The 26,972-nt window shown below is 36.3% G+C and overlaps 1 protein-coding gene across 2 annotated transcripts in view; it reads right to left on the bottom strand.

Moving 5' to 3' along the window:
- Positions 1-529: 529 nt before the first annotated feature.
- Positions 530-26,972, bottom strand: part of LOC136024889 (zinc finger protein 791-like) — a 66,587-nt gene continuing 40,144 nt past the window's right edge. For both annotated transcript variants that reach the window (XM_065700422.1, XM_065700420.1), the window contains 3 exons: positions 18,998-19,540; positions 7,698-7,871; positions 530-3,909 (listed from right to left, as the gene is read on the bottom strand). In XM_065700422.1, the coding sequence (XP_065556494.1) occupies positions 2,360-3,909; positions 7,698-7,871; positions 18,998-19,540 (2,267 nt within the window). In that variant the 3' untranslated portion in view covers positions 530-2,359. The remainder of the gene's footprint in view (positions 3,910-7,697; positions 7,872-18,997; positions 19,541-26,972) is intronic.

Here is a 26,972-nt window from a genome sequence, read left to right on the forward strand (position 1 = left end):
ACCAGAAAAAGCTGAAAGCACAGGAAATTACCATTCATTTTACAATTAGAGAGAGAGGAGAGAGAGGAGAGAGAGAGAGAGAGAGAGAGAGAGAGAGAGAGAGAGAGAGAGAGAGAGAGAGAGAGAGAGAGAGAGAGAGAGAGGAGAGAGAGAGAGAGAGAGAGAGAGAGAGAGAGAGAGAGAGAGAGAGAGAGAGAGAGAGAGAGAGAGAGAGAGAGAGAGAGAGAGAGAGAGAGAGAGAGAGAGAGAGAGAGAGAGAGAGAGAGAGAGAGAGAGAGAGATACTTTTATTTTAAAAACGACTTTCACAGCGCGTGGCACCGAATTTGCGCTTTACGTCAGGTATTACAGTCAGATAAAACTTGTCAAATAAAAAAGGGAAAAACACACAGAGACACACAATGTGTGTCTGCACAATCAACTAAAAAACTGAGTCAATACAACAAATTCATAGATTAATAATGTTTACAAATACAAGAAGGAAACTCTTCCTGTATCTCTCGTGGATTTGTGGAAGAGGTTGAAGGATGGGGACTTTCTGGGAGTTGGGTCTCTGAGGTCGGGATCTTAAAGGTTGAAAGGGCGGGGGGAATAAATCTTGGAAACGGGGGTTTGTCATGGCTTCATTGCCAAACCGGGTACACAGGAGGGTTCTTCTCTCTGATAGGGTAGTGAGATGGAAATGCTTAAGAAGAAAGTAATATGGGAGTTTACCTTAACCAATAGATAATTCTTAATGCTAGCTTCTGGACTGACTCTATTGAATAAGATTGGGCAGTAGTTAAGCCAAAATGCCAAAACGGACAAGAATATTCATACAATCTATCAGCAAGAAATCGGGGGAGAAAAGTATAAGAAACGGAATACTAGATTTTTTAATCCTAAATGAAAAGCATATAAAGCACAGTAAAAATACCTTCGGGTTTTTGCTGGAGGGAAAAAGCCGCAGGTTTTTTATTTTCCTTCAGCTTTCACGGAGAGGTACTTTTCATCATTTTTTTTTCAGTTTTAAAATTATGAGAAAAATTGTTACAAATATAATTAAACGTACAAAAACATTTCAGTGTTCCCTTTTTTCCAAACTTATAGTACAGTTAATTCTTACTTAAAAAACATATCAGAAAAATTTGAATGACATTAAGTGTCCTCAACGGACAAAAACTTTTTGTTACTAAAATTATAAGTAAATAGGTTTGCCTTTACATCAATGTTCAGGTTCCCATCATCCTCGATGGAACTGTCCTGATTTTTTTAGGTTTTACGAGATTTTCTTTTTGTCACAAGCACGAGAGCTAAGACGAAGTTAAATTTGTCTCATACAATCGTACATCTTACAACACAGCTTACCAAACTTCTGCTACTTAGAAGGGTTGTGGCAAGAGTTGAAATGGTCGTGAACTTTCTGAACTGATAAAAACTCCTCATTGCAAATATTACATATAAATAGATTCTCACCATCCTCGATGGAACTGTCCTGATTTTTTTAGGTTTTACGGTTTTACGAGATTTTCTTTTTGTCACAAGCATGAGAGCTAAGATGAAGTTAAATTTGTCTCATATATTCATACATCTTACAACACAGCTTACATTTAAACAGATTAAGGCTGGGATGCAAATACTGCTCAGGGGTTACTAAGTTTTTATTATAGTTGTGCCTCTTGCTGCAAACTCGTAACTGAAAGGGTTTGGATTTGCGTGTAAAGCAATATGTTGGTCGAGATAATCAGACACAGCAAATGTTTAACTCATAAATCAATAAATCATGACAAAAATAAATAGAACTGAGTAAATGTAGCAAAATAAATTTAATAGCTTGTGAAACAGTGGATCTAGCCATGTACCCAATTAAAAGCAATCAACTAAACCTATACAAATAATTATATTAGTTTTGAATGATATATAAAAAAGGACAGTAAATAAAACCAAAATAAACCTTCTACTTCGGGACAAGGTATAAAATGATTTTCTAAAACACAATTTCTTGTATTAAAAAAGAATGAGCCAATTAAAATTCAAAAGAAAATATGGTGAATTCTAGAAATTATTCATATCCTTAATCCGTGCCGTACCGATTGCACCAAAATTGTACAATTATTAATTATCAAATCCTTACATTTCATGACCTAGAACAACAACAAGAGAAGATAGACCGCAAAATAGAACAAAACAGACTTACTATATTTATCTTAAAACAATATCCTGTTCTATAATTTTTCGCTTAAGATGTAATTATTGTTCATCCTTTATATCAGTTTTAGTTTATTTAATGTGAAAACGGGTTATCAGTTTTTGGCCAAACATAAAGATTAAAATAAGTCTTTCTTCACTCATCTTATTTAAATTAATACCATTATCAATTGCTACTTAGAAGGGTCGTGGCAAGAGTTGAAATGGTCGTGAACTTTCTCAACTGATAAAAACTCTTCATTGCAAATATTACATATAAATAGATTCTCACCATTCGTGTTTCCATCCACCTCGATGGATTTACCTTGATTTTTTGACTGTTTATGAGATTTGTTATTTTTCACACAAGCACGAGAATTTATGTGTACCTCAATTTTCCTAATGGTATCATAAGTCTTACTACACAGCTTACATCTAAATGGATTGCAATTGGGATGCACACGCTGCACATGGGCAACCAAGTTTTTCTTATAGTTGAAATTCTTGCTGCAGAACTCACAGCTGAAAGGGTTAGGATTTGCATGTAAAGCCACATGTTTATCACGATAATCAGCGACAGCGAATGCTTCGCTGCATATATTACAGCTGTGCTTCTTCTCTCTGAATTTCTTTTCTTCTCGATTCCTTGCATGGACTTTCTCATGTTTTTTAAGACTCTTTCTTGAACCAAAACGCATGTTACACTGCTTGCATTTATAAGGTTTATTACCAGAGTGAGTATTTACATGATCATCCTTCTCATCTTTCCTCATAAATGATTTGCTACAAAATTCACAGCTATAAGGTCTTTTATCACTGTGGTATTTCATATGGTTCCTTAAACCCATTTTTTGAGCAAAGCTATGGTTGCATATCTTGCACTCGTACGGTTTTTCTCCCGTATGGATCCTCATATGTTCAGTCAAATGATATTTTGTGTAGCACTTTCTTTGACAGATTCCACACTCATGGGTTTTCCCCTCTATGTGTCTTTTCACATGCCGTGAATAACCTTGCTTTGTTTCAAATTTTGTGTGGCAGATTTCACACTCAAACAATTTTTCTGGTCTCTGTCCACTCTCTTCTGTAGCATGCTTTTTCAAATGCTGGTTCAAAATAGATCTGGTGTAGAAATTCTTTCCGCATTTGTCGCAATTGAATTTTTTATCCCCTGTATGTCTTTGTATATGCATTTTAAGGGCCCAGTCTCTAAAAAAACTTAAATCACATATATTACATATGTATTTTCGACCCTTTACATGCCTTCCCAGGTGACGCAAGAGTGATCTACGGTTGACGTATGTCTTTTTGCAAATACCGCACTTATTAAAATTGCTTCCTCTAATCATATTATTAGTTGCTGGTTTTGAATTACTTGTAAGCTCAGTATCTGAATTTTCTGAGGGTTGCGCACCAGGTGCAATGTCAGTCTTCTTGTGCATTTCCAAATGGGTCACTAGCTCAAAAGGCCAAGAAAAAGCCTCAGTGCACTTGTTACATCTTAATCCACTTCCATCTTTGTGGGTCATCAAATGACGACAAAGATGATTCATCTTTTCGAAATTTGTTTGACAAAAGGGACACTCATACATTTCATCTTCACTGCCGTTTTCAGTTTGCTTGTGTTGTATTCTTATGTGTCGTAACAAATATTTACGGTCTTTGAACGATTTTCCACATGAAGAACATTCGTTTAGATGAATTGAAGAATCAACTACGGCAGTAACTCCTAGATTCTCTAAACCTGAAAAATAATTAAAACTTTTAAGTTAGACGTTTTAGAGTTTTCAGAAAGGAAAATGGGGTTAGAAGATAAGAGACAGAAGAGTCAAACTTACCAGAATTGAAAACGATCGTTATGATAATTGGGCTTAAGATTTTGACATTGATAAGGTCACCAATGCTTACCATGTCTTAGTTCAAAAAATAAAGTTTCGGCGACATGTATTTCATAGTGACATGAAACAAGCCCAGGAAAAAGTCGAAGTTAAATATTTTATAAGAGCTCTAAACGATGAAATAGCTATAAATAACAACGACACTAGAGTTTAAAAAGACGTTAGCCAAGAACCTGATACTGCATAAGCCTCTGTTAAAAAAAAAGCTGAACCTGCTGGATCAAAATTCTTCTTGAGCTATAGATTTTTTGTCGATAATGCTTTCTTCGGAGACTTTACCTTCAGTTTGCTTACCAGCCCGAGTTACTGACACACATGCGTCTCTTATTGACAATGTTTTTTCGTCACTAGATGTCTTAGATAATTCGGTGTTGGTTAGTGATATTTCTGATCATTTTCCTACTATTTCCCGATATAAGAGCGCTGATCAAGGGCAGCGTGTAGCTTCACCATCTAATTTCCCATTTTCCAGTTTTGGTAATACTCAGCTGAGTCTCCTTAATTCTCATCTGACTGATCAGCCGTGGGATAGTTTGGTTTTTGAATTTGATTTTAACCGCTCTTTTGATTTCTTTTATGATTTAGCCAAAAAAGGTATCCTGGAAGTTTGCCCTCAGGGTCCAGTGCCCCATACTTTGAAAATGATAGCACCGCTAAATTCATGGATGACTTCAGGTCTCCACAAAAGCTGGAAAAGGAAAAATTATTTGTGGAAGCTTTACAAGGCTTCATCATAGGAGTATATTTGATTCTCTGTATCAGAAGGCTAACTCTCAGTATTGTCATAGAAAATTTTCTGAATTTGGAAAGGATATTAGAAAGATATGGTATTTAATTAATTGAGCTCTTAGACCTACTCCCCCTCTGCCTTCAGTTCCAATAACGCTGACAATCGATAGTAAAACTGTTCAAAAAGAAGAAAATGTTCAGCTAGAGCTTACCTCTTATTTTGCTAATATAGGGATGACAACTATTTCCTCTGCAACTTCTCGTTGTGATTTCAGAGCCTATATTTGACAGTCATGTTTAAAGTCAATGGTCTTGAACTTTGTTTCTGAGTTCAAGGTAGCCCGTATCATGAATGTTCTTAAAGGATCATTGTCTTCAGGGCCAGACAGAATTCCTACAAGGGTTACCAGTGCCATTCTGCAAGCTATTCTGTCACCATTGGCTAAGCTTGTCAACCTGTCTTTCAAGATAGAAATTTTCCCTGAATCTCTCAAGCGAGCTAAGGTTATAGTGCTGTATAAAGGTGGTTCTCGGAGGGATCCTGCTAATTATAGACCGATTTCTCTCCTATCTATTTTCAGCAAAATTTTTGAGATGGCTATGCTATCCAGGCTTCTTAGTTTTCTGGATGCAAACGAATTTCTGCATGATTTCCAGTTTGGATTCCAAGCGAATCACTGTACAGAGCATGCTTGCGCAGCTCTCTTGAATTTCATTTATTCGGCAATAGATTTTGGTTATATCCCGACAGCTTCATTTTTGGATGTTCATAAAACTTTTGATTCCTTGACTCATCGGGATGTTCTTTGGAAACTATCGCATATTGGTTTAAGATCAAACACTTTTTCTTGGTTTGAATCATATCTTTCTGGTAGGCTTATTTCAATTGATCAGGTTTTCCAGAGCCCTTCTGAAGTATATTATGGCTTCCTTTAAGGATCCGTTCTTGGCCCTGTCTTATTTCTGATTTATGTTAATGATCTGATTTCATCAGTCAAAAACACCAGGCCTCTGGCATGCTGCAACCTGTGTCATCCTGATGTTTGTTCGTGTTCCAATACTACTTCTAATGAAGGTTTTCTCGTTGCTTTTGCTGATGACACCGCGGTTGGAACCCTTAAAAAAACGGAATGTGATATCAAGTCTAAGCTTGTAGCAATATTCAAGAGAGTTATCTCAGGGTTTGATACAAATTACTTGGCCGTGAATGTTGGTGTCAAATTTTCTGATTTTTTCTCCCATCGGTATAAATTTCCCTCAGCTTACACACCTTCAGGTGCCACAAGGCTCCTTGTGTAGACCAGACAATCGGGTGGTTCGGTTTCTTGGTATCCTCCTTGATAACAACCTTTCATTTAGAAACCATATATACGTGATTAGGATCTCACGGAGTTGGGGTATCATGCGAAAACTTAGACACATATTTCCTGGATCTATTCTGTAGCTTCTTAGTTTCTGCCTTGTCCAGTCATACGACTCTTATTGCCCAATTGTATGGATGTCTACTTTTCCGTCAACACTGCGGTCACGTTCTGTCATGCATAATAAAGTGCGGCGTCTGTTTATGGACACCAACCGTTCCTCACCAACACCACTCTTAAGTCTACAGTCTATTTACATTGTTTCTTGTGCTTTTTTTTCTTTCATCAGTTTCACGGAAATCTTCCAAAATCTCTTCAAAAAAAAATCCTGTGTTTATTTCTGATTAAATTCAATATAGCCTTCGTTCTTCATATAATATCAGCATTCCTCCTATCCCTACTATTCGATCAGATGTCAATCCCCTTATTGCTTGTCAACAGGTCTGGAATTCACTACCTTCTTCAGTACAGAGATGCCCCTCGTTTGGGACTTTTAAAAGGATTCTTAAGCGGCCACTTAGTTAAGAATAAAACAGAATAGTATTTTGCTTTTATTTTCCTTTTCCTCTGAGAAGCTAATGTGCCCTGAGTGGTTGTTTCATGGTGTATGGTTGTCTTCTCTGCGCTTTGACTCCCACGCCTCAGGTATGTTCTCTTTTCTATACAAGTGATATTGCAATTACCAGCCACCGGGCTCCTGCACTTGACACGCGGAAGGCTTCTATATATAGATTCTCATTGTTGCTCGTCTTCTAACCCTAGACATTCTGATTTTGCTTAATATTTCCTTAAACGTTCCTTGAATAATTAATCTTAATACATTTACTCTATTCGGACACCCAGGACCAAACATGCCACCTTCTTTGAAATACAACCCATTTGAAAAATAATGGGCAACTTGCGCACTTTAAACCTTTTCCCCAGGCCCTGAAAGGACCGTGCCATCCCTTCACTAATAGTTATTTGACCTTTAAATAATTGTGAACCAAATTGTTATTTCGAAATTTGGATTGTCTTTGGGATTGATGGTGAGAGGAATCTGAAAACAATTTGGGAAGGGAGGAGTACTCTCCAATTACTTTAAACCCCTGAAATGAACAATAAAGCATGCAATTTTCAATCAAATAAGGCATCTCTTTCCGTACAAACTAAACTGGAAAATATATAGTGCCTTGAAGCATAGTAGAACTACGTGTGGCTCTTTCAGCCATGTTGAGTACAAGGAAACAAATTCGACCGCAACATTCATAAAAGATACTTTATTGCCAACAAACCCCCCCCCCCTTCCCTGTTTTTTTAGAAAGAGAGGTAGGGTCAAAACAATCAGGGCTCCAAGCCGTGATGGTTAATTTTTGGGCAACTGCTAACAAAATTATATTCCTTGGAAACAGTCTTAAGGAGGGAGAGGGGGGATTTCACCTCTTTGTTAACCATTTTTACTTAATTTTACTTAACCTTTTTTTACTTAACATTTTTACTTAAACAATATTCACCAGCCTGTGAACCCCTACGAAAATGAAGATATTTTTAATTAAATGACATACCTTCATCACTGATATCATCTATATCAGAATCAGAAGATTCAACGTAAATGTTATTTTCCTTCCTTTTTCTCAGATTGGGTTTTTCTTGAGCATCTGAAGTTGATTCAACTATTGATAGATACTCTTTTTTTACTTTCTTTTCACTCTTTTGTGATAGAGAATCAACATTGAAATCTGGAAATGAAAGAGATGATTCTTAGTAAAAGTTACATAGCCTTGCTTAAAACACAGTCTGTAAATTGACTTTGTACAGTATGTTAATAGTGGTTTTCTTATCTTTCCTTAGTATTTCTAGTAAACACGTCCCTTTGTAACGAATTGAATCCAAGATCGGAATCGTTACTTTTTTGAAAATTTAGTTCTTCTGTATTGTTCGACACATATCCTTGTCATTTCTGTCAATAAGAAAAACCAAATTTTAATAGCTTGGGGTTTTTCTGAACTTTGACGTCACACTTTTATTTCGGATGTGGAAAATTAAAATGACAGGAAATCAGCTGGAAAAGTTTGTACCACTACAATTTTGTTCCGAATTATTCTCTACTAAAACTGCCTTTTCTATTCTTATATCAGATTCATGTTACAGACAGAAAACTACTGTTTCAAGCTTCCATCTTCAACAGTTATAAAAAAATTATGTATTAACTCTTGACTCTGATTGGTCTATCAAAAATGTGTGATTTAAAGTTGAACGGTGATCAATTAGAGAAAATTCTGAACAGCGTATACAACTGGCACTGCATTCTTGCGTAATTTTGATTTTGCCACCAACTGTGACAATAAATAAGCCCAAGCATAACATTTTTTACAATAAATTTTGTATAAAAACCAGCTGTAGATAATGAAAATAATACAAGATATAAATGGTAGTTTAAGAGTTAAGGTAGACAATGTTTTTCTTTTAACATTTAAAAAATAAAGTAGTAATAAAAGAAACAGCCGCAAGTAGTCGCAGTCCCAGCAACAAGTAGTCACAGTCACGAGTAGTTAGCTTTTGGTAGTAGCAGTATCGACACAGAAAGTTTCAGTGCCATATTGCCGATACGAACTTTCAAAAACCTGAAAGCAGATCGTGTTTGATTTAGTCCGACATCCACCTCAGCATTCCCCAAAGATTTCAACTTAGTACCAGTCGTTCCAGGTGCCCCCTTTTGACAATTTTGATATACATAGTTTCTTTTGATTTAGTTCGAAATTTCCATCAACACGCCCAGTTAATTTCAACTTACTACCTTTAGCCGCCCGTAAAATATCACAGATATGCCCTTTTGACAGCTTTCGATGCACACAGTGTTTTCTCGTTTAGCTAAACGCACCCAAAACGTGCCCTGGCAGTTTCAACGCAATACCCTTAGTTGTTCCAGGGATATTGCACAGACGTACTTTTGATAATTTTAATACACACAGTGCGTTTTGACTTAGTTGATCAGTCTGATAGGCTAGAAATTATCCAGAAGAGAGCCATGAGAATTATTTACGGTCAGGGCAAAGTGCCTTACATTCTCCTCCTGAAGGAATTCTGCCTCCCTACCTTGGCATCCCGACGTGTTACTCTTTATACGAATTTCACGAATAATTACCGTCGTAACCCACGCTCTCAATGTACACTCCCAGCCCCTTGTTACCCTCCAAAGCCTCGTCAAAAGCACAAAAAATATTGCACAGACGTACTTTTGATAATTTTGATACACATGATGCGTTTGACTTAGTTGATCAGTCTGATAGGCTAGAAATTATCAAGAAGAGAGCCATGAGAATTATTTACGGTCAGGGCAAAGTGCCTTACATTCTCCTCCTGAAGGAATTCTGTCTCCCTACCTTTGCATCCCAACGTGTTACTCTTTATAACAATTTCAGAAATAATTACCGTCATAACCCACGCTCTCAACGTACACTCCCAGCCCCTTGTTGCCATCCAAAGCTTCGTTTACCCCAATTAAAAGCGCAAAAACTCCCGGTTTCAAATCCTATTAATGCAAGAACTGAGCATTATAGAAAAAGCTATGTGCCAGCGTTCGTTGAAATCATAAATAAATGAAAATTGTAATGTAGTATGTTAATGTCTCATGTGTATTGTTAATATGTTATTTTTTTTGTTTAATTTTTTATTTGACAGTCATTGCTGCTTGTTTTTTTTATGATGTACTTATGTTTTACTTATGCCCTCATTTTTATCCATTTTACTTATATTACATGCTTTTACTTATTTTACTTACATTTTAATTATATTTTTGTACTGGTTCATCGCTGTAGGCTATGTTTTAATATTGCACTTATCTTCGTTTTTTTGTTGTTGTAAACAATATAGGCTAGTTGACTGAAGGCAACAATTCCAGCAGTTTTTTATGTTGTGGGAGTTCTGCTTAATAATAAGTACTATTCATTCATTCAACCCATTTTGATGAAAAACTCTTTGAATCAAAAGTTCTTGGTAACGAACTGTAGTAAGGAGCGACCCGGCTCAATAGTGACCAAAACTCTAAAAAATGGAATTTTGATGCCAATAGTTACACCAAAAGAATCGCATTTTAATGCTGATTTTAAATACATAAATTTCATCAAGATTAGTTTTACCCGTCAAAAGTTACGAGCCTGAGAAAAATTGCCTCATTTTAGAAAATAGGGGGAAATATCCCCTAAAAGTCATACGATCTTAACGAAAATCTCACCATCAGATTCAGCGTATCAGAGAACCTTGTCGTAGAAGTTTCAAGTCCTTATCGACAAAAATGTGGAATTTCGCATCTTTTGCCAGAAGACAAATCACGGATGCGTGTTTATTTGTTTTTTTTTGTGTGTTTTTTTTTTCCCAGGGGTGATCGTATCGACTCAGTGGTCCTAGAATGTCGCGAAAGGGCTCATTCTAACGGAAATTAAAAGTTCTAATGCCCTTTTTAAGTGATCCAAAAAATTGGAGGGCACCTAGGCCCCCTCCCGCGCTCATTTTTCCCCAAAGTCACCGAATCAAAATTCTGAGATCACCATTTTCGAAAAACCTAATAACTATGTCTTTGGGGACAACTTACTCCCCCGCAGTCCCCGTGGGAGGGGCTGCAAGTTACAAACGTTGACCTGTGTTTACATATAGTAATGGTTACTGGGAAGTGTACAGACATTTTCAGGGGGATTTTTTTGGTTGGGGAGGGGAGAGTTGAGGGGGGGAGGTTACATGGGAGGATCTTTCCATGGAGGAACTTCTCAGAAATTATTACGTATATGAGGGGTTTACCTCCTCGTAATACCTCGCTCTTTACGCTAAATTATTTTTAGTAATTTCAACTATTTATTCTACGGCCTTTGTGATTCAGGGGTCATTCTTAAGGAATTGGGACAAAATTTAAGCTTTAGTGTAAAGAGCGAGGTATCGACGAGGGGTGAGCCCCCTAATTTACGCAATAAAACATACGAATATAGAAGTTCGCTACGTAAGTTAATTCGTAAGTTACGTATATTTTTTACTTATGAAAACGTTAGTAAAAAATTAAAAGTTATAGTTGCCTTTTTATGTAATCAAAAAATTTGGAGGGCAACTAGGCCTCCTCTCTCGCTCCTTTTTTCTCAAAATCTTCCGATTATAACTATGAAAAACCCATTTAGCCCAAAAATATTAATATGCAAATTTCGTTTTAATTATTTATGCGCGGAGAACCAAGATCAAAAATGCATTACTTTAAAAACATCCAGAAATTAAACAAAAAAAAAGTTTTTTTTAAATGAAAGTAAGGAGCGACATTAAAACTTAAAACGAACAGAAATTACTCCATATATGAAAGGGGCTTTTCGTCCTCAACGCCTCGCTCTTTAAGGGAGACAGGGGCTTTTTCGGACGGGGGCATGATCGGACAAACGATATTGCTCGTTCAGATATCGATACAAAAATTTGACAAAAATGTCAGTAGATGGCGAGCACGTAACGCACGTTCGATCAAATTCTGACTAGAATTCAGTAATAAATGTTCCTTTGAGAGGGTCAGATGCAAATTTGGAGGTAAATTTAAATTTCTAGCTGTATGTTCCTTGTCAATTTTCAGGCGTTCTGCAAGCTTTAGGGGAAAGCAGTTTCGGCAGGTAAGAGAGTGATCTATTGGCTACTTTCTAATCATAAAGTAATGTATATAATTTCATATTTTTTTTTTGGCAGCCATCTTTTTATTAAAGGTCACTGTGGGGCATTTCCGGACACAGATTACGGGGCATGTACGGACATTATTTCTTGCCTGTCCGAAAATGTCCCCATCATGTGAAGTTCAAAGTGAAGTGTTAAAACTCTTGCCAGAGTTTGAAATAAAGCTGCACAGACCTGCACAAGTTTCACTATTATTCTTATCAGTTCTAATACTTTATTTCTTTTCAGAAAATGGTACGAACGTATCCATTAGATCCATCTATTTCGCTAGTTTTAGATCCATCTATTCATGGAGGTAGAATTGTGCTATTTAGGATTTGTTTTTAGAATTGTTTTAAAATGGTAAGGTGTACCTAAATTTGAAAGTTCGTAATTTTTTAAACCTAAAAGAAATTGCACTATTATTTAATAGTGGAAAAAGATAGACTGTAAGCTATTCTGATATTAAATTAAACACAAGTTATCTGTATTTAATGAAGTAAAAATTTAATGCACATAATAAAGCTCTTCTATTCTTGAGATAACGTTAAAAATACTTTGCATTCTAATCTAATCGCCCCTGTGCAGTTGTTCTTAAAGCTAAAATTCTGACTAACATCAAAATCCTAACATCAATGCAGTTAGATAATTCTTGGAAGAACGACTGGCAGGACTTTATAGAGAGAGAGGGGGGAATACCATAAAAAATAAAATATATTTGATAATTTGATAGTTTCACTATTATTCTTATCAGTTCTAATACTTTATTTCTTTTCAGAAAATGGTACGAACGTATCAGCGAAAACGAGACAAACCACCCCCTGATCTAGCAACGTTACAAAGAGCAGTCGCTTCGATCGTCAAAGATGGTAGCTCTATCAGAGCAGCTGCGGAGAACTTTGGACTCAAAAAGTCAACAGTTAATGATGCCCTTAGACGATACCGTGCTGAACTGGATGCCCAGCCCGATATTCTGGAAACTGATAAATCTCCGGCTAAGGTCCTGCCATCTGAGAGACGTGGATTTTGGCAAGTTTTTACTAGAGAGCAAGAAAAGCAACTCACCGAATATTTAAAAGCAGCATCGCTGATGAATCATGGGCTGACAGGGCTTTCAACTCGTAAGCTTGCCTATGAGTTTGCAGTAAAGCTTAATGTGAAGATGCCCTTAACGTGGACGGAAAAGGGAAGGGCAGGCCTAGACTGGTTCTCTTCGTTTATGAAGAGAGGAAATGAGCTATCAATCCGGTCTCCAGAAAATACTAGTCAAGCACGTGCTTCCGGGTTTAATGCTCCAGTGGTCAGCAAGTTCTATGACAACCTAGCAGAAGTTTACAGGAGGCATAAGTTTCCACCTAGCAAAATCTGGAACTGTGATGAAACAGGTATCCCTACTGTTTTGGATCCCCCCAAGGTTGTAGCCAGGAAGGGGGCTAAGCAAGTCTCACAAATTGCTTCAGCAGAGCGGGGAGAGAACACGACTATGCTAGCTTTCATCAATGCAGCCGGACGGGTTATCCCTCCTGTTTTTGTCTTCCCTAGAGTTCATGTGAATTGCCGGATGTATAACCTGGGCCCACCTGGAAGTTTAGGTCTGTCTAACAAAAGCGGCTGGATGACGGATGACAATTTCCTCCTCTCTATCAAGCATTTTCAAAGTGAAACAAAATCGACGAAGGAAGATCCTCACTTGCTTTTGATGGATAACCACGGCAGCCATATCTCCGTTGAAATTGTTCACTTTTGCAGAGAAAACGGAATTGTTGTGCTGACGTTCCCCCCACACTGTTCACATAAACTGCAACCCCTTGATATCAGTGTTTATGGACCTTTTAAAAACGGGCTACGTAATAGTTTCAACGAATGGCTTATAGCACATCCAGGTGGCAGAATATCGATCCATGAAGTAGCCGAGCTATCCCGACAACCGTTCCTAGATAAGTTCTGCCCCAGCAACATTGTTGCTGGGTTTCAAAGGCCCGGTATTTTCCCATTCAATCGTCATGCTTTTGGCGAATCAGATTTTCTCCCTGCTCTCGTTACTGACGTTCCACTAGCTGCAACTACTAACTCTACTACAGAGGCAGCAGATCACGGTGAAGTTATCCAGGACTCTGAACCTGAAGGTCCCGCTCCCGGTACATCCGGGACAGCTCCTATCACCCCCGAGTCTGTAAGGCCGCACCCAAGGATTGACCCAACAAAAAGAAATCCTTCGAATGGAAGAAAAAGAGGAAAAACCCGCATACTGACAGATACCCCTGAAAAAGAACAGCTGGAAAAAGAAAAGCACAACAGAGAAGCGAAGAAAGCCAAGAAAAAAACGCCACAAAAGAAAATCACTAAAACCAAGAAAATGGTCGGTCGTCGACAGACCAAGGTGGGAAATAAGCGAAAACCATCAGCTTTCATCAGGCTTTCAGTTTCGGAGACCAGTTCATCAGAACCCGAACTGCCAGATGACATTTGTGATGATGAGTCGGACATGTCACTTGATTTGGGAGAGGATGATGTTGTGGCGAGCGACAGACCGGTTTCTCCCATCCAAATCGGAAAGTTCGTTCTCGTCAAGTTTGAATTAGGAAAAAGCAAGTCCTCGTGTGTGTATTACGTTGGGCTAGTCGAGTCCATCGATAACGATGTTGCTGACGTCAAGTTTTTGAGAAAGATTGGCCCGAAGTTCGTATTCCCAGAGATTGAGGACAAAGCAACGGTCGACAAAAAGGATATTGTCCTAGTCTTACCAGATCCTAGTTCCTCAGGTGGGACAGCAAGATCCATTGCTGGACATGTGTTTTCACGTGATTTCTCAGCCTTTAATATAAAGTGATGGTTAAGTACCAGTACTTTTAATTACTTTTCTTACTTTTACACAAATATACGAAGTTTGTTAACACTTGTGCAGTAGCCTACTTTTCTTTGAGAGGTGGGGCATGTCCGATCATGCCCCGGGGGTGTCCGAAAATGCCCCATGGCGGGGCATTTTCGGACAGCATGACCAAACTTGGGAAAATCTCATTTCTGAAAATGTGGTTGTAGATAGGACAATGAGGTTGTTGGTGTGGATTGCCAAATAGTTTACCTTCCAAAAGGAAGTATAAACACAGTGATCGGTCCAGTACGGAAAATGACACAACCGAAAATCTGAAAAACGTCCGGAATAGCCCCGGTCTCCCCTACGCTAAAGTTTTTTAAATTTTTAAGAAGTCGAGTTAAGAGAAAGAGTCAAACTTTATATATATATATATATATATATATATATATATATATATATATATATATATATATATATATATATATATATATATATACATATATATATATATATATATATATATATATACACATATATATATATATATATATATATATATATATATATATATATATATATATATATATATATATATAATAAATAAACAAATAAAAAAATGTGTGTATGCAGGTTACCAAAATGGGGTGTCAGCAAACTCTCAGAAACGAGATGCTTCATTTTCTGGATATTCGATTTTCCTGTTAATTTTAAATTCTTGCTAGGATAGAAGACACAGCAAAATTCAACACTTGAAAAGTTTTACTAAAATCAACAAAGGAGGGTAAAGGATGATTTTTCTTTAGAATCAAATTTAACGATTTACCTGCTGTAGAAACATCTTTGTCACCCACCACCCTAAAAATGAATTTCTATTCAAAAAATCAGAATTATATACACATGCACATCTACATTTACTCATGGAAACCCATAAAACCCAGAAGTTTTTAAACACAGAACTAAAAAAACTCAATACACCATCCAAAAGGAAACTTGAAAATAAAGAAAAACTGCCAGCTAAAGAGCCGACAGTTTCACGCGTCTATACGTGGGGGGGGGAGACTAAATTTGAAAAATTTATCAGCTTGGAGTTCTTAAAAATCAGCAAGCATATTCTTGTTTTATGAACAAGGAAAGAAAACAACTACGGTGTATGTCCCCTTTCACATGCGAAAGGTTGATCGCCTTACTAAGGAAATTAACCAACTAATATTTATAATTCAGGAAAGTATCAGACGCTTGAACAGGAATCTATTTAACATAGGGCAAAATAACTCGTTTGATATGTAGGCTGAAAGAACTGAAGATTTTGTAGAATATAAAAGAACTTGTGTATACTATAAAAAGTTTATAGTATACTATAAACTCGAGTTTCTTAAAATCTCGAGAGTGAGCACAGGTAAAAGAAAACTCGTGTCTTGCAGATACTCTTGGTGGAATAATACCAATCTAAGATTTAAAATCCGTTCATTGAAGGCGTCAGTAAGTGTTTGTTAAATCAAACAATTGTATTTTAAAAATCACTTTTCTAAAATATTTTACATACATTTGTATTTCCAGATACATTACAAACAGATATAAAAAATACCCAAACTAAAAAAAAAAAAAAAAAAAAAAAAAAAGAAAAAAGTGCTAAGGACAATAAAAATGAAATATAATTCGCAAAAGTGGTTCACTGGAAACTTACACAGCCATACATATGAAACTTACATATATAAGGAAACTTATATATGTGTTTTAGAAAAATTAGGAAAACCCAAGAACTTGGGTTTCTTGGGTTTTACACACCATCATATTCAGCTTATTGAAGAACCTTACTATAGACGTTTCAAACTTCTGTGTAAAACATGTGGAATTTCGCATTTTTTTTTTTTTTTTGAAGAAAAGATCAATGATGCGTGCTTTTTTTCCCCCATGGGTGATCTTATCGAGCTAATGGCTCTAAAAGATCATGAGGAAGCTCAATGAAACAAAAATAGAAAGTTCTACTACCCTTTATCAGTGACAAAAACATTGGGTCACGGAAGTCTGGTCCCCATCCATAGATTTTTTTTTATTGTACATTTTCTGCGAAAGAGGGGTGGAAACAGAGGTAATTTTTAGGCAAGATTTATGGAAACTATCAGAAATTTAAGAAAAAGAACATTTTTTCAACTAAAAGTAAGAAACATAAAAGATCTAAAACCGAACTGGCCAGCCATTAGAACACAAAGAGAGAGGAAAAGTCTCAAAATGAAGAACAAAAACAAACAGGACTATGACCAGTACAAGGAAAAAACCCCAGCGATTACCCTGATTTCTGTGAAAAGAGGAGTTGGTAATTCATTGGTAGACAGGGCTTTTAAGGTTGGGGATCCTTTGTCCGAGGGGCACGGGTTTGATTCCTGGCGTGGCCGCTTATTTGATTTTGGACGGGGGTCAATCTGGAGAAGGTAAGCAAGGATTTTCGAAAGCACAGGATGGCTGGCTCCCAACCCCCCATTGCACTTCTTGGGCAATGGGACACGAAACGGAGATCAACACCGTCGGTTTGGACCTTGAGGGTCTAGTGCCGTCATAATTACTTTACTTACAGGGCTTTTAGAAGCTGCTCTCCAGAATATCTTCATTAATTTAAAAGATATCTTATTTTGTAACAGTTGCTTCATCCGATTAAATTCGTAAATTAAATAGCAGAAAATAGACAGAGCAAACACAATAATAAAATAAACAAAGAGCCACGGTCTTCCGAATCGAAATGACTAATACTTAAATCTCTTTACCATATGTACCTTGTATAGGTGATAAACTTACAAAGTTACGTAAATATAACATTGATGCTGGTTTTCAATCAATAAGACCATTTAGTAAATTTCTGAATTCTTAGAAGGATCGGACTCGTGACAGTTTAGGAATGATATCTGTAGCATTCCTTCTTCTTGTGAAAAATTACATTGGCCGAACCCACCAACAGTTTGTAAAACGGTTTATTAGCATCATAATTCAATCAATAAGGCTCTAAAATTGATACTTTCGTTTCAGATTTGGCAGAGCACACTTTCTACTACCCTGATCATTTCTGGCCTCAGCCATTTCTAACGATAGGGGCCGAAAAAATGGGTTAGAGAAGCCATTAAAACGAAAAAAAAACATATTTATGCTAATCTTTCCATAAACAGGGATACGGATAGTTTAAATATTGACTTAATTTATTCATTTATTCTAAAAAATGACAATATTTGTAATAATGCGAATAAAATCTCGCAAAATGACCAGGGGACTAAATTAAACACAAGACAAAGAAGAGTTTCAGCATTGAATGCCAACAAAAATATTATTTAACAACAAAATATTTAATTTAATATTCATTATTTTTATTTTTGTATACAGTTGCTTCTGTGTCTTAACTGAAGTCACACGTAATTGTTTATAGAAATAAGATTTGTTGTTAAATGACAGTAGTATTAATCATAAATGCACAGACATTGTTTTTTTATTGTTTTTAGTTTTAGATTTTATTTAATTGTATAGATTATTCAAGATTTTATCTTTAGCTCTTTTACTTAGTTTTTTTCTATATTTAGCACTGAAGACGCCTTGTTCTATACAGGCGAAATATTTGTCATTTAGTTTATTTTTTTCTTTCGTAGACCAGTTACTCATTTTAAGATTTTTTTTGTCTTTGTTACGGAAGGAGCACCATTAAAACTTCAACGAACAAAAATAATTCCGAATACAAGAGGGGCTGTACCATACCATCCTCTATCCCTTACTTGTTACAAAAATCTTTTTTTGTGATTAAAAAAAAACTTCTTATTCCACTTCAAAGGCCCTTGTCTTTTCATTAAAATTCAAAATTTTTGAAGAGGTCCGGGCACACTACCTTCCTACCTAAGTCTCTTTTGTTGGATGGGTGGATTTGGGTGCTCCTTTGAGTTAGTTGCCCAGACTTTGAATTTAATTTCTTATAAAAAACTATATATTCGGCAAGCACTTGTTCTAGACTTGTTCAACAATTTATCTTCTTTTTTTCTTTTGCCACGTAATCTTGCACCATATTTATGGTAACAATTATTCTTATTGATATTAGATTTTGAAAACAATTTTTTTCAGCTCACAATAAGGAGCAATATTGAAACTTAAAACAAACAGAATTTATTCTGTAAATTAGGGAAACTCTCGTCTCATTCTCTATCCTCACCAACATGCTCATCACCTATGAAGATAAAAATGATATACTGAAGTAATAAAGCTCATCATCACGGCGAGGCACAATTATACTTTCAAGATGTGCAGTGTCAATTCTCAGCGAATATATTAGAATTTCAAAGCAAGTGCAAGCTATTCTAAAACTTGGGTTGACCTGAAATCACAGTGAACATTATAACAGTAACGAATAAATACCTTGACAGTATCCATCAATGGTGTAATTGAAAAAAATTTCTTGTTTTGCCTTTTCATTGCTTCTCTTGCATTCATTATCAGTAAATCTAAATCCAGTAATATCCCCAGAAAGATGATTCTTCACAATTAAATGTTCCTTTATATCATTAACATTCGGACATAAACAAATGGGGCACTTCTTTTCTTTATCAGCTTCATGTTCTATATAATGAATGGCAAAATCTGAATAGTTATATATTTCTTTACGACAAATTTCACAGTTAAATTTCGACATTGTTTCACAGTTTGTAGACTTATGAAGTTGTAAGAAATAAAAAGAATTTTCAATCTTTCCACAATCACTACACCGCCATTTACCACAGCAGTTTTCTTCAATAGTGCGTTTTGTTAGCTTTTCTATCTCAACTGTTGTTTTTAAGTAAATTTTTTCATGGTGTTCCGATTGGTTGAATACACTTGTCAAACAAATTGTTTCTCCAGTACTTGACACATCCTTAACAAGTCCAGTACGTTTCTTCTTAGAACAACCGTTACGGAAAAAGCCTAAAAGATCAGAGGAAAATGTTAAGGTAGTTGAATTATCAACCGATAGTCAATATTAATGTACCAAGCAGTCAGATTCCCTGTGAGAAAGGTCAAGTATAAAAAGAACACTGTTATGAATAGGTACAGTAAACTAGAACTTTAAGAACTTCAGAGCTTTTTGGCTTGTGTATTACACCCCTGCCACCCCCCCCCTCCTGGTCAAATAGCCATAACAATTCTCAAATTTTGACAACTTCAAGTTTTGCTGTTTTTTTAGGGAGGGGATTTCTGAGACTCTCACAAAAGATTATACGACACTGTTTTTTCTTTATAATTATGCCTGAAGGCTTTGCTATTCTGTGCTCATGTTGGCAATATAATACTATTTAACTTTCACTAAAGCCTAGTGGAGGGTTTTAAAAGCTATTTATAGCAAAAGATAACTTCGAACCCACACTGCCTTTCCATGACGAAAGTAAAACAGTTCAAAATAGGGTTGATACCTTTTTATTGACAGTGAATAGATATAAAATTATTTAACTGGATATTTCGAACACATATACAGTGTTCATCATCAGCAGTAAAACTAAAAGACATGAATAAAAATAAACACAATTTATACCTAATAAACTAATTACATATAGTTTATTGCTCTTAATTTTTTCAATGCAACAGCCGAGGCAAATCTCTTTGACCTTTTCGGTTCCGGTTCATTAGAATTATCTGACATATTACGTGGACAGAGGTCATTTGTTTATTTTTATTCATGTCTTTTAGTTTTACTGTATCAAGAATTATCAAGAAGTATGGCCGTAATAGGATTTACCACTGCCCTATCCCATATTTTTTTTTTTTATTAAACAATAAAATTATTTTTTCCTGAACTAATATTGCTACGTTTGATCATTTCGCCCAAAGCCTTTTTGCATTAGCAAGTAATAGAGCACTAACAGAACTAAAGTTAACCCTGTACCAGACCTCAAAGCGAAGTTCCAACCAAAATCGTTAATAACTTATTATTCTTTAAAGTTTTATTTCATTTTTTTTTATTAGTAGTATGCCTATTATGATTCTGAAAGCTACATAGCCCCAACTTAAAAAAAACGAATATACAACTAATGTTTTTTTTTCGTGGCTTAACATTATTAGGTGTACAAACACATACTATTAAATTCTTTTATTAGTAATTGCTCAACTGTGCGTCTGAAGATTGTGCACCTTGCTCTGTAACCAGCAAGGCTATAGAACAAAAAGGGTTTGGCTCAACACTACGAATAATGTGATGCATGGCAAATAATTGAAACTAAGGAAAAATACATCTTTCAAAGTAAATAATAAAAAGTAGAAAGAAAGTGCCTTCAAAAGTATTCTGTCAAAGACGCCAATACTTGACAAACTTTAGATAATCCTGTATTTTATTCTTTTTTGTATGTAGCCAACTAATGCTGACATTAATTTTAGAAGCCTCAATGATGACCATAAAATATTAGATGAATATTTACAGTATTCATACAGTTAGTCAGGAATATTTGCTCGTGAGAACCAGAAGTTGGAACATGTCAAGAATCAATATGGATAATTCTTGTAAAAGATTCTGTCAATATCATAATATTTTGAGTTCCTCTTGTTCAACAACAATAAGAGCACTGTGAACATTAAACCATGGAAAGCTCTTAAGACAGAGAAGAATAAAACCCAAACACGATATACTTGAAACACAGGAAATGCATCAATTAAAACCTTATTGCCCCTGACGATACAGGAAAATCCAGGTCTTTTCCTGTACATGCATATATCCCGTCCCTATCGTAAGAAATATTGTAGATGTATGACAGTTGAAAGGCTATGACGCAATATATTGTGTTTCTTTTTGGCATAATTACATCAAAAATATAAAGCGTTTGGCAGAAATTTTTTTGTAAAATCAAGACCTCTTACAAGCACGGAATACTTGTCAATTTCTTAGCTATACAAGAGAATTAAGAGGTTATCTCTTGTAAATTCTGATATTTTGTTCCCAAGGCTAAAATATTCCAAATGCATGATAGTCGGAAGGCTATGATGCAATAGATTGTGTTTCTTTTCGACGAAATCATGCATTGGAAGTTGAAAGAACTGGAGAAAAATATAATCCAAAGTAAATCAAGACAAGTAACACCTATCACGATTTATCAACCGCCGAAGAGTGCCCAAAACATCACACAGCTGATTGGACCCAACAGCTGTCAACCAAAACAAGACACCTCAAACCGCTGCAATGGTATGAAAGAAGAAAACGAGCTGCTGTCCTGTAAATTATATCTATCCCTCCAAACGAACTACGACTGTCAACGGATCGCCTACATCAAAGCTCAACATTCTTTAAGTCCGGATGTCCTTTTAAAAGAACAAGCACGTTTGGTTGGTAGCAATGACTCGCGTATGGTTTCGATCGGCACACGCCATCTCTTATACGATTCAGCAGTTAAAGACGGGTCGAACAAGATATCGCACGAGGTGGTGTGACACTCGGTTCAGTTGCTAGGCGAAGATTGGTGAGAGAGGTCCAGAAAGGAGTGAAAGGTGGGTAGTGATTAAAATATTATTAAAATTATTAAATGACTTTCAAAAATTCTAGAAAGAAATCAGAGTGTAGTTAGATAATGTTAAATTAGAATTTGATAAGAGGCTAGGATCCAACGGTAACAATGCTGGTGCATGAACTAGTTTCTGACAAGCTGTCCTTTTGAAAGGACATCCGTCCGTAAGGGTCAACAACTTGACGGCCATTGCATGAAAAAACATCGAAGAAAAACAATAAGTTTATTCAATATATTTGAATATGTTTTAACGAATTTATAGCCAATTTTTTTTCCAGATGGGTGACGAGTTTAAGAAGGCATTGAAGAAGTCACGAAACTTGCGCGCTCGGCGAAATCTTGAACCAGAACAAGCCTTAGAAATGTTTATGAAACTACCAGATGGAGATGTTTCCGAGATGTCGGATCTTTCAGATTCCGATGATGACGAGAGTGATAGCCGGTATTTACCTCCGAACCCAGAACTAACCGACTTCTACGAGTTAACGCAGCTGGAACCTTTGCAAGACAGCCCCCCTCCCGATAACTTTCTTGAGTCCCATGATCTTGAAAAACCAGGGCCCTCTGCTAGCTTTGACAGGGGAACTGATGATCAGCAACCTTCTGCCAAAAAGGTAAACCGACGAAATAGGGGCGAATACAAGTGGCGTTACGAGGACTTCGAACCTTATATTGAAGATCAGCAAGTTATGTGTGCATATACTCCCCCACCAACAGAGTCCATGTCCCCAGCCGAATATTTTTCTATGTTTTTCTCTGATGAAATGATTGATGAGATATTGTTAGAGACGAATCGCTATGCAATGACGAAGGATAACAAATTCATCGATGTCACAAAACAAGAGATATACTCTTACCTTTCAATAACTCTCTACATGGGAATAATAAGATTACCTAGCTATAAGCTCTACTGGGAGAAGGAGCTGAACTATACTCTCGTCTCTGGAAAGATGTCCCGAGACCGTTTCACATTGATGCGAAGACACTTGCACTACAATGACAACAGTAAGTGCAAGGCAAAAACCGATCCTGGACATGATCGTTTGTTCAAGGTGAGGCCCATAGGTGACTTGCTGCGAGAAAATTTGATGAGAACTGAGCCTGAAGAAAGACATAGTATCAATGAGCAGATTATCCCACTCAAAGGAAGATCTGTTATGCGGCAGTATCTCCCAAACAAGCCGCACAAGTGGGGGTTCAAAGTGTTTACTCGAGCTGGAAGTAGTGGGATCATGTACGACCTCGAAATATACCAAGGCCGAGGAACTGTGGAAGTTGGGCCCTTCGGTAATGATGGAGATGTTGTTATGAGACTCTTGAGATCCCTGAAACCCAAAGCGGGGCAAAAGATATTTTTCGACAATTGGTTTTCGAGCGTAGACCTTGTCGTTCATCTGAAGGAGATTTGATATGACTGCGTTGGCACTATTCGTCAGAACCGTCTTTCAGGATGCGAACTGATGCAAGAAAAGGAACCGAAACGATTTAGTCGGGGACACGTCGACTGGAGAGTTGAAAAATCGACAAATGTTTGCTTGGTGCGCTGGTACGATAACAAAGCAGTCACGCTTGTGTCGAACTATGTTGCAGTTGAGCCCAAGGATACCTGTAGACGTTGGGACTCCTCCGAGGAGAAATACGTGGAAATCGAAAGGCCCGCAGTGATCAAAGAGTACAACAAGTACATGGGTAGTGTGGGCTTGGCTGATATGCTTATTGAGCTCTATCGCTCAAATCTGAAGACAAGAAAGTGGTATAAGCGCATATTCTACTACATTCTTGACAGTGCTGTAGTCAATGCCTGGCTAATTTATCGTCGTAACTGCTGGCAGTCCAATGACAAACCAATGCCTCTAATGAAGTTCAAAACCTCCATTGCATGCTCTCTCGGATACTCCGACACATCTCGAAGGCGCCCTGGTAGACCATTATCTCTAGAAGCCTAAGGTAATCCTCCACGAAAAATACCTACACAGCCTACCCCCCCCCTACAGACGTGCGACATGATGGGTACAACCATTTTCCTGAATTTGGAAAAGATCAAAAACGCTGCCGAATTTGTCAGAGGAAGATGAAAATTCTGTGTAGAAAGTGCATTGGAATTGCACTGTGCCTTGTTCCCGAGAGGAACTGTTTTCTCTCCTACCACAGGAAGTGAACTCTTTTTTACTTTTGTAGTAGTTACTAGTTTTGTCTAATAAAAAAATATATTGCATTATTTGAAAAAAAATACTCCACTAAGGACGGATGTCCTTTTAAAAGGAAATTAAGGATCTCGAGCCCTGAACCAGATACGGAAAATGTGCCTCCATATTCGAGTTCAGTGATTTTTTTTCATCTAGAAACATCCTTCAAATATTTTTTCTGCCTATCGATTTCATAATTCAGTACTTAAAGGGTTAACAACATCACGAACATCAATGAAGATTGGAAGGTAACAACATAAGTCCTAATTTTATAACTTGTGTTTCAACGTACCAAGCAAGGTCTTAAGCATTACCTTAATCAATCGACTCGTAAAACAATTTAACAAACGCTTAAAAACAATACAAATGCAGAAGAGAGCGGGAACCAAACAGAAGAGCCGTAGTACCGGCTGTACTTTTGTACTTAAACTGATGGAGATAGGTGTACAGGATCTCGCACTTCTCATTTTGTTAGAAGCGTAAAAACAATGCATACTTTAACATTTGCAAAAGTCTTAAGCAGTAAAAAAAACTTGAGGTGAAAAACTGAGAAATTACACTAACTAATAAAGAAGTAATATATCAGTTCAATTAGTACAATGGGCAAGACATGAAAATTGTGAATAGGTGTAAAAGAAAACATTACAAACTTAAACACAATAATATGAATGAACAGTACAATAAATAAATACAAAACTAAACACAATAGATAAATGAACAGTTAAATCATATTAAGTTAAGTTGTCTAATTAAAAAAAAAACAATTGAAATCAGGTATTCATATGTAAGCCCAATTAATGTCAAGTGCTGTATTAATGTAATTTTAATGTAAGGTATAGGATCAATGTAAGGTGTAGGAGTATAAATAAAAAAAAATTAAATAACCATTTTTGCGGTGAAGGAATTATAAAAAGAATCTTTAATAAACAATAAAGAACTTCAAGGAAACGTAAAATTTATAAAAGGAGATTGGTCAGAATGATGAGGACATCATTCTACAGCGAGAAAGGGGAAATGTGACATAAAGGCCAACAATCCCCCCCGTATAAAATTCAGGACCAAATCTCTCATTCATACCCCTTTAGAAAACTTCAAAACAAGAATCTTTCAAGCATCTAAAGGTTGTAAAGTTAAATTCAGTATTCCGTAAGATACGTGCTTTTTGGCACGAGTCGAATTATTTGTTGTTACAGTAAGTAAAAATGATACTGCAAGCAGAAATGTTACTTTTTGAACTAGCCAATAAAAATCAAATCTCTACTAACTGGTTTACTTGAACTCAAGGAGCCAAAAGGGAAAATCCTTGTTATAAAAATGACACTTTTGAGTGGAGGCTAGACCATATATCATGATTAGGAAATACCAGTGGTATTACGACATTTAGAGTTGAGGTCACCTGCCCAGTATTTGATTTAGTAATCCGGTTTTAGTCTGAATATAATCCAACTCAAGCAGCCAGAGCGGGGCAGTTCTATTCTGGCATCGATGCATGTCACTCAATGCAATCTATTTTTGGAGTTGTCTTATTTGAAGCTGTATGTGAGTACGGAAATAAAATTATTGTCTATTAATCGTTTTTGTCTATGAACCAAGGCATCAGGTACAGTTCCTATAGTCTCGTGGAACGCTTCCAAGGGAATCTATACAACTCAGGAGACCCGAACATCACTGTGATGATTTCGTCTCCAAGGTCATAGAGGATTATTTACAGAGCCCTCTTATTCTATGTCCCTTAGCTACTTAGCTCTCATGTCTACATTTCAATATCTCGTATCTCATATCGATATTAAGCTACCAAGATCAAGAAAAGCCCCAGTTACCTCATAAAAATAAACCCCCAACAGTAACTTACATCCTCTTTTTAATAACCTTACCGTAACTTCATCTAAATTGAGTAACCCCCCCCCCCCGTAACAAGTCATCTCCAAAGTTTCAATAGTTTTCTCTTTTATTTTAAATGAACAATAGACGGTTTTATCTCCAAAGAGATAACTTATAGTTTTTTGGACAGAACAGGGTCTGAAGTCTTTAAAAAAAGAAAAGAGGGTGTACCATCAGGGGTAATGAGCTCTTGGAAAATACATACCGTTAGAAAAGCTATTAGCAAGCCTTACAAACATGTTTTTCAGACGAAATTTTTAAATGATCCCTTTACCTCCAAATGTCTAAACATTACCGATAATTTTCAATGTTTTTGTTTTTTTGTTTTTAATATTTTTGCCTCTCAATAATGTATTCTGAAAGTTTGAGCTTTGAAACAAGATTTAAGAAAAGAGAAAAATATAAAGTCTGCATAAATATGAAACCCCCTCCCCTTCTTTCCTCTTAGTCTAGAATAGACTCTAGTGAACGATTTGCAACCAGAATCTTATTCTTGTTATTTTATGACTATTTTTGCAACAATTTCTTCAGTAGGTTAGTTAATTTACTGAGCTTTCGTATATAAATTAACATTATTCTGTTAAGCCTTCTGGAAGCATCTAGATACTTCAAGAATTTTCTTTATATTCTTCACACATTACAAGAACTGAAATTCCATGAAAGAAAGAACCATGTCATGTTTCATAAATACTGAGACCAAGTGTGCCAAAATGCCAGTTTGTGCTTTATTTGATAAAAATTAGCCTAATGTAAAATAAACACAAAGACGGAAAGGCTTTTACATTCTTTCTATTCGAAAGCATA

This window comes from Artemia franciscana, chromosome 3 (genome assembly GCF_032884065.1).
Source record: "Artemia franciscana chromosome 3, ASM3288406v1, whole genome shotgun sequence".
NCBI lineage: Eukaryota > Metazoa > Arthropoda > Branchiopoda > Anostraca > Artemiidae > Artemia > Artemia franciscana.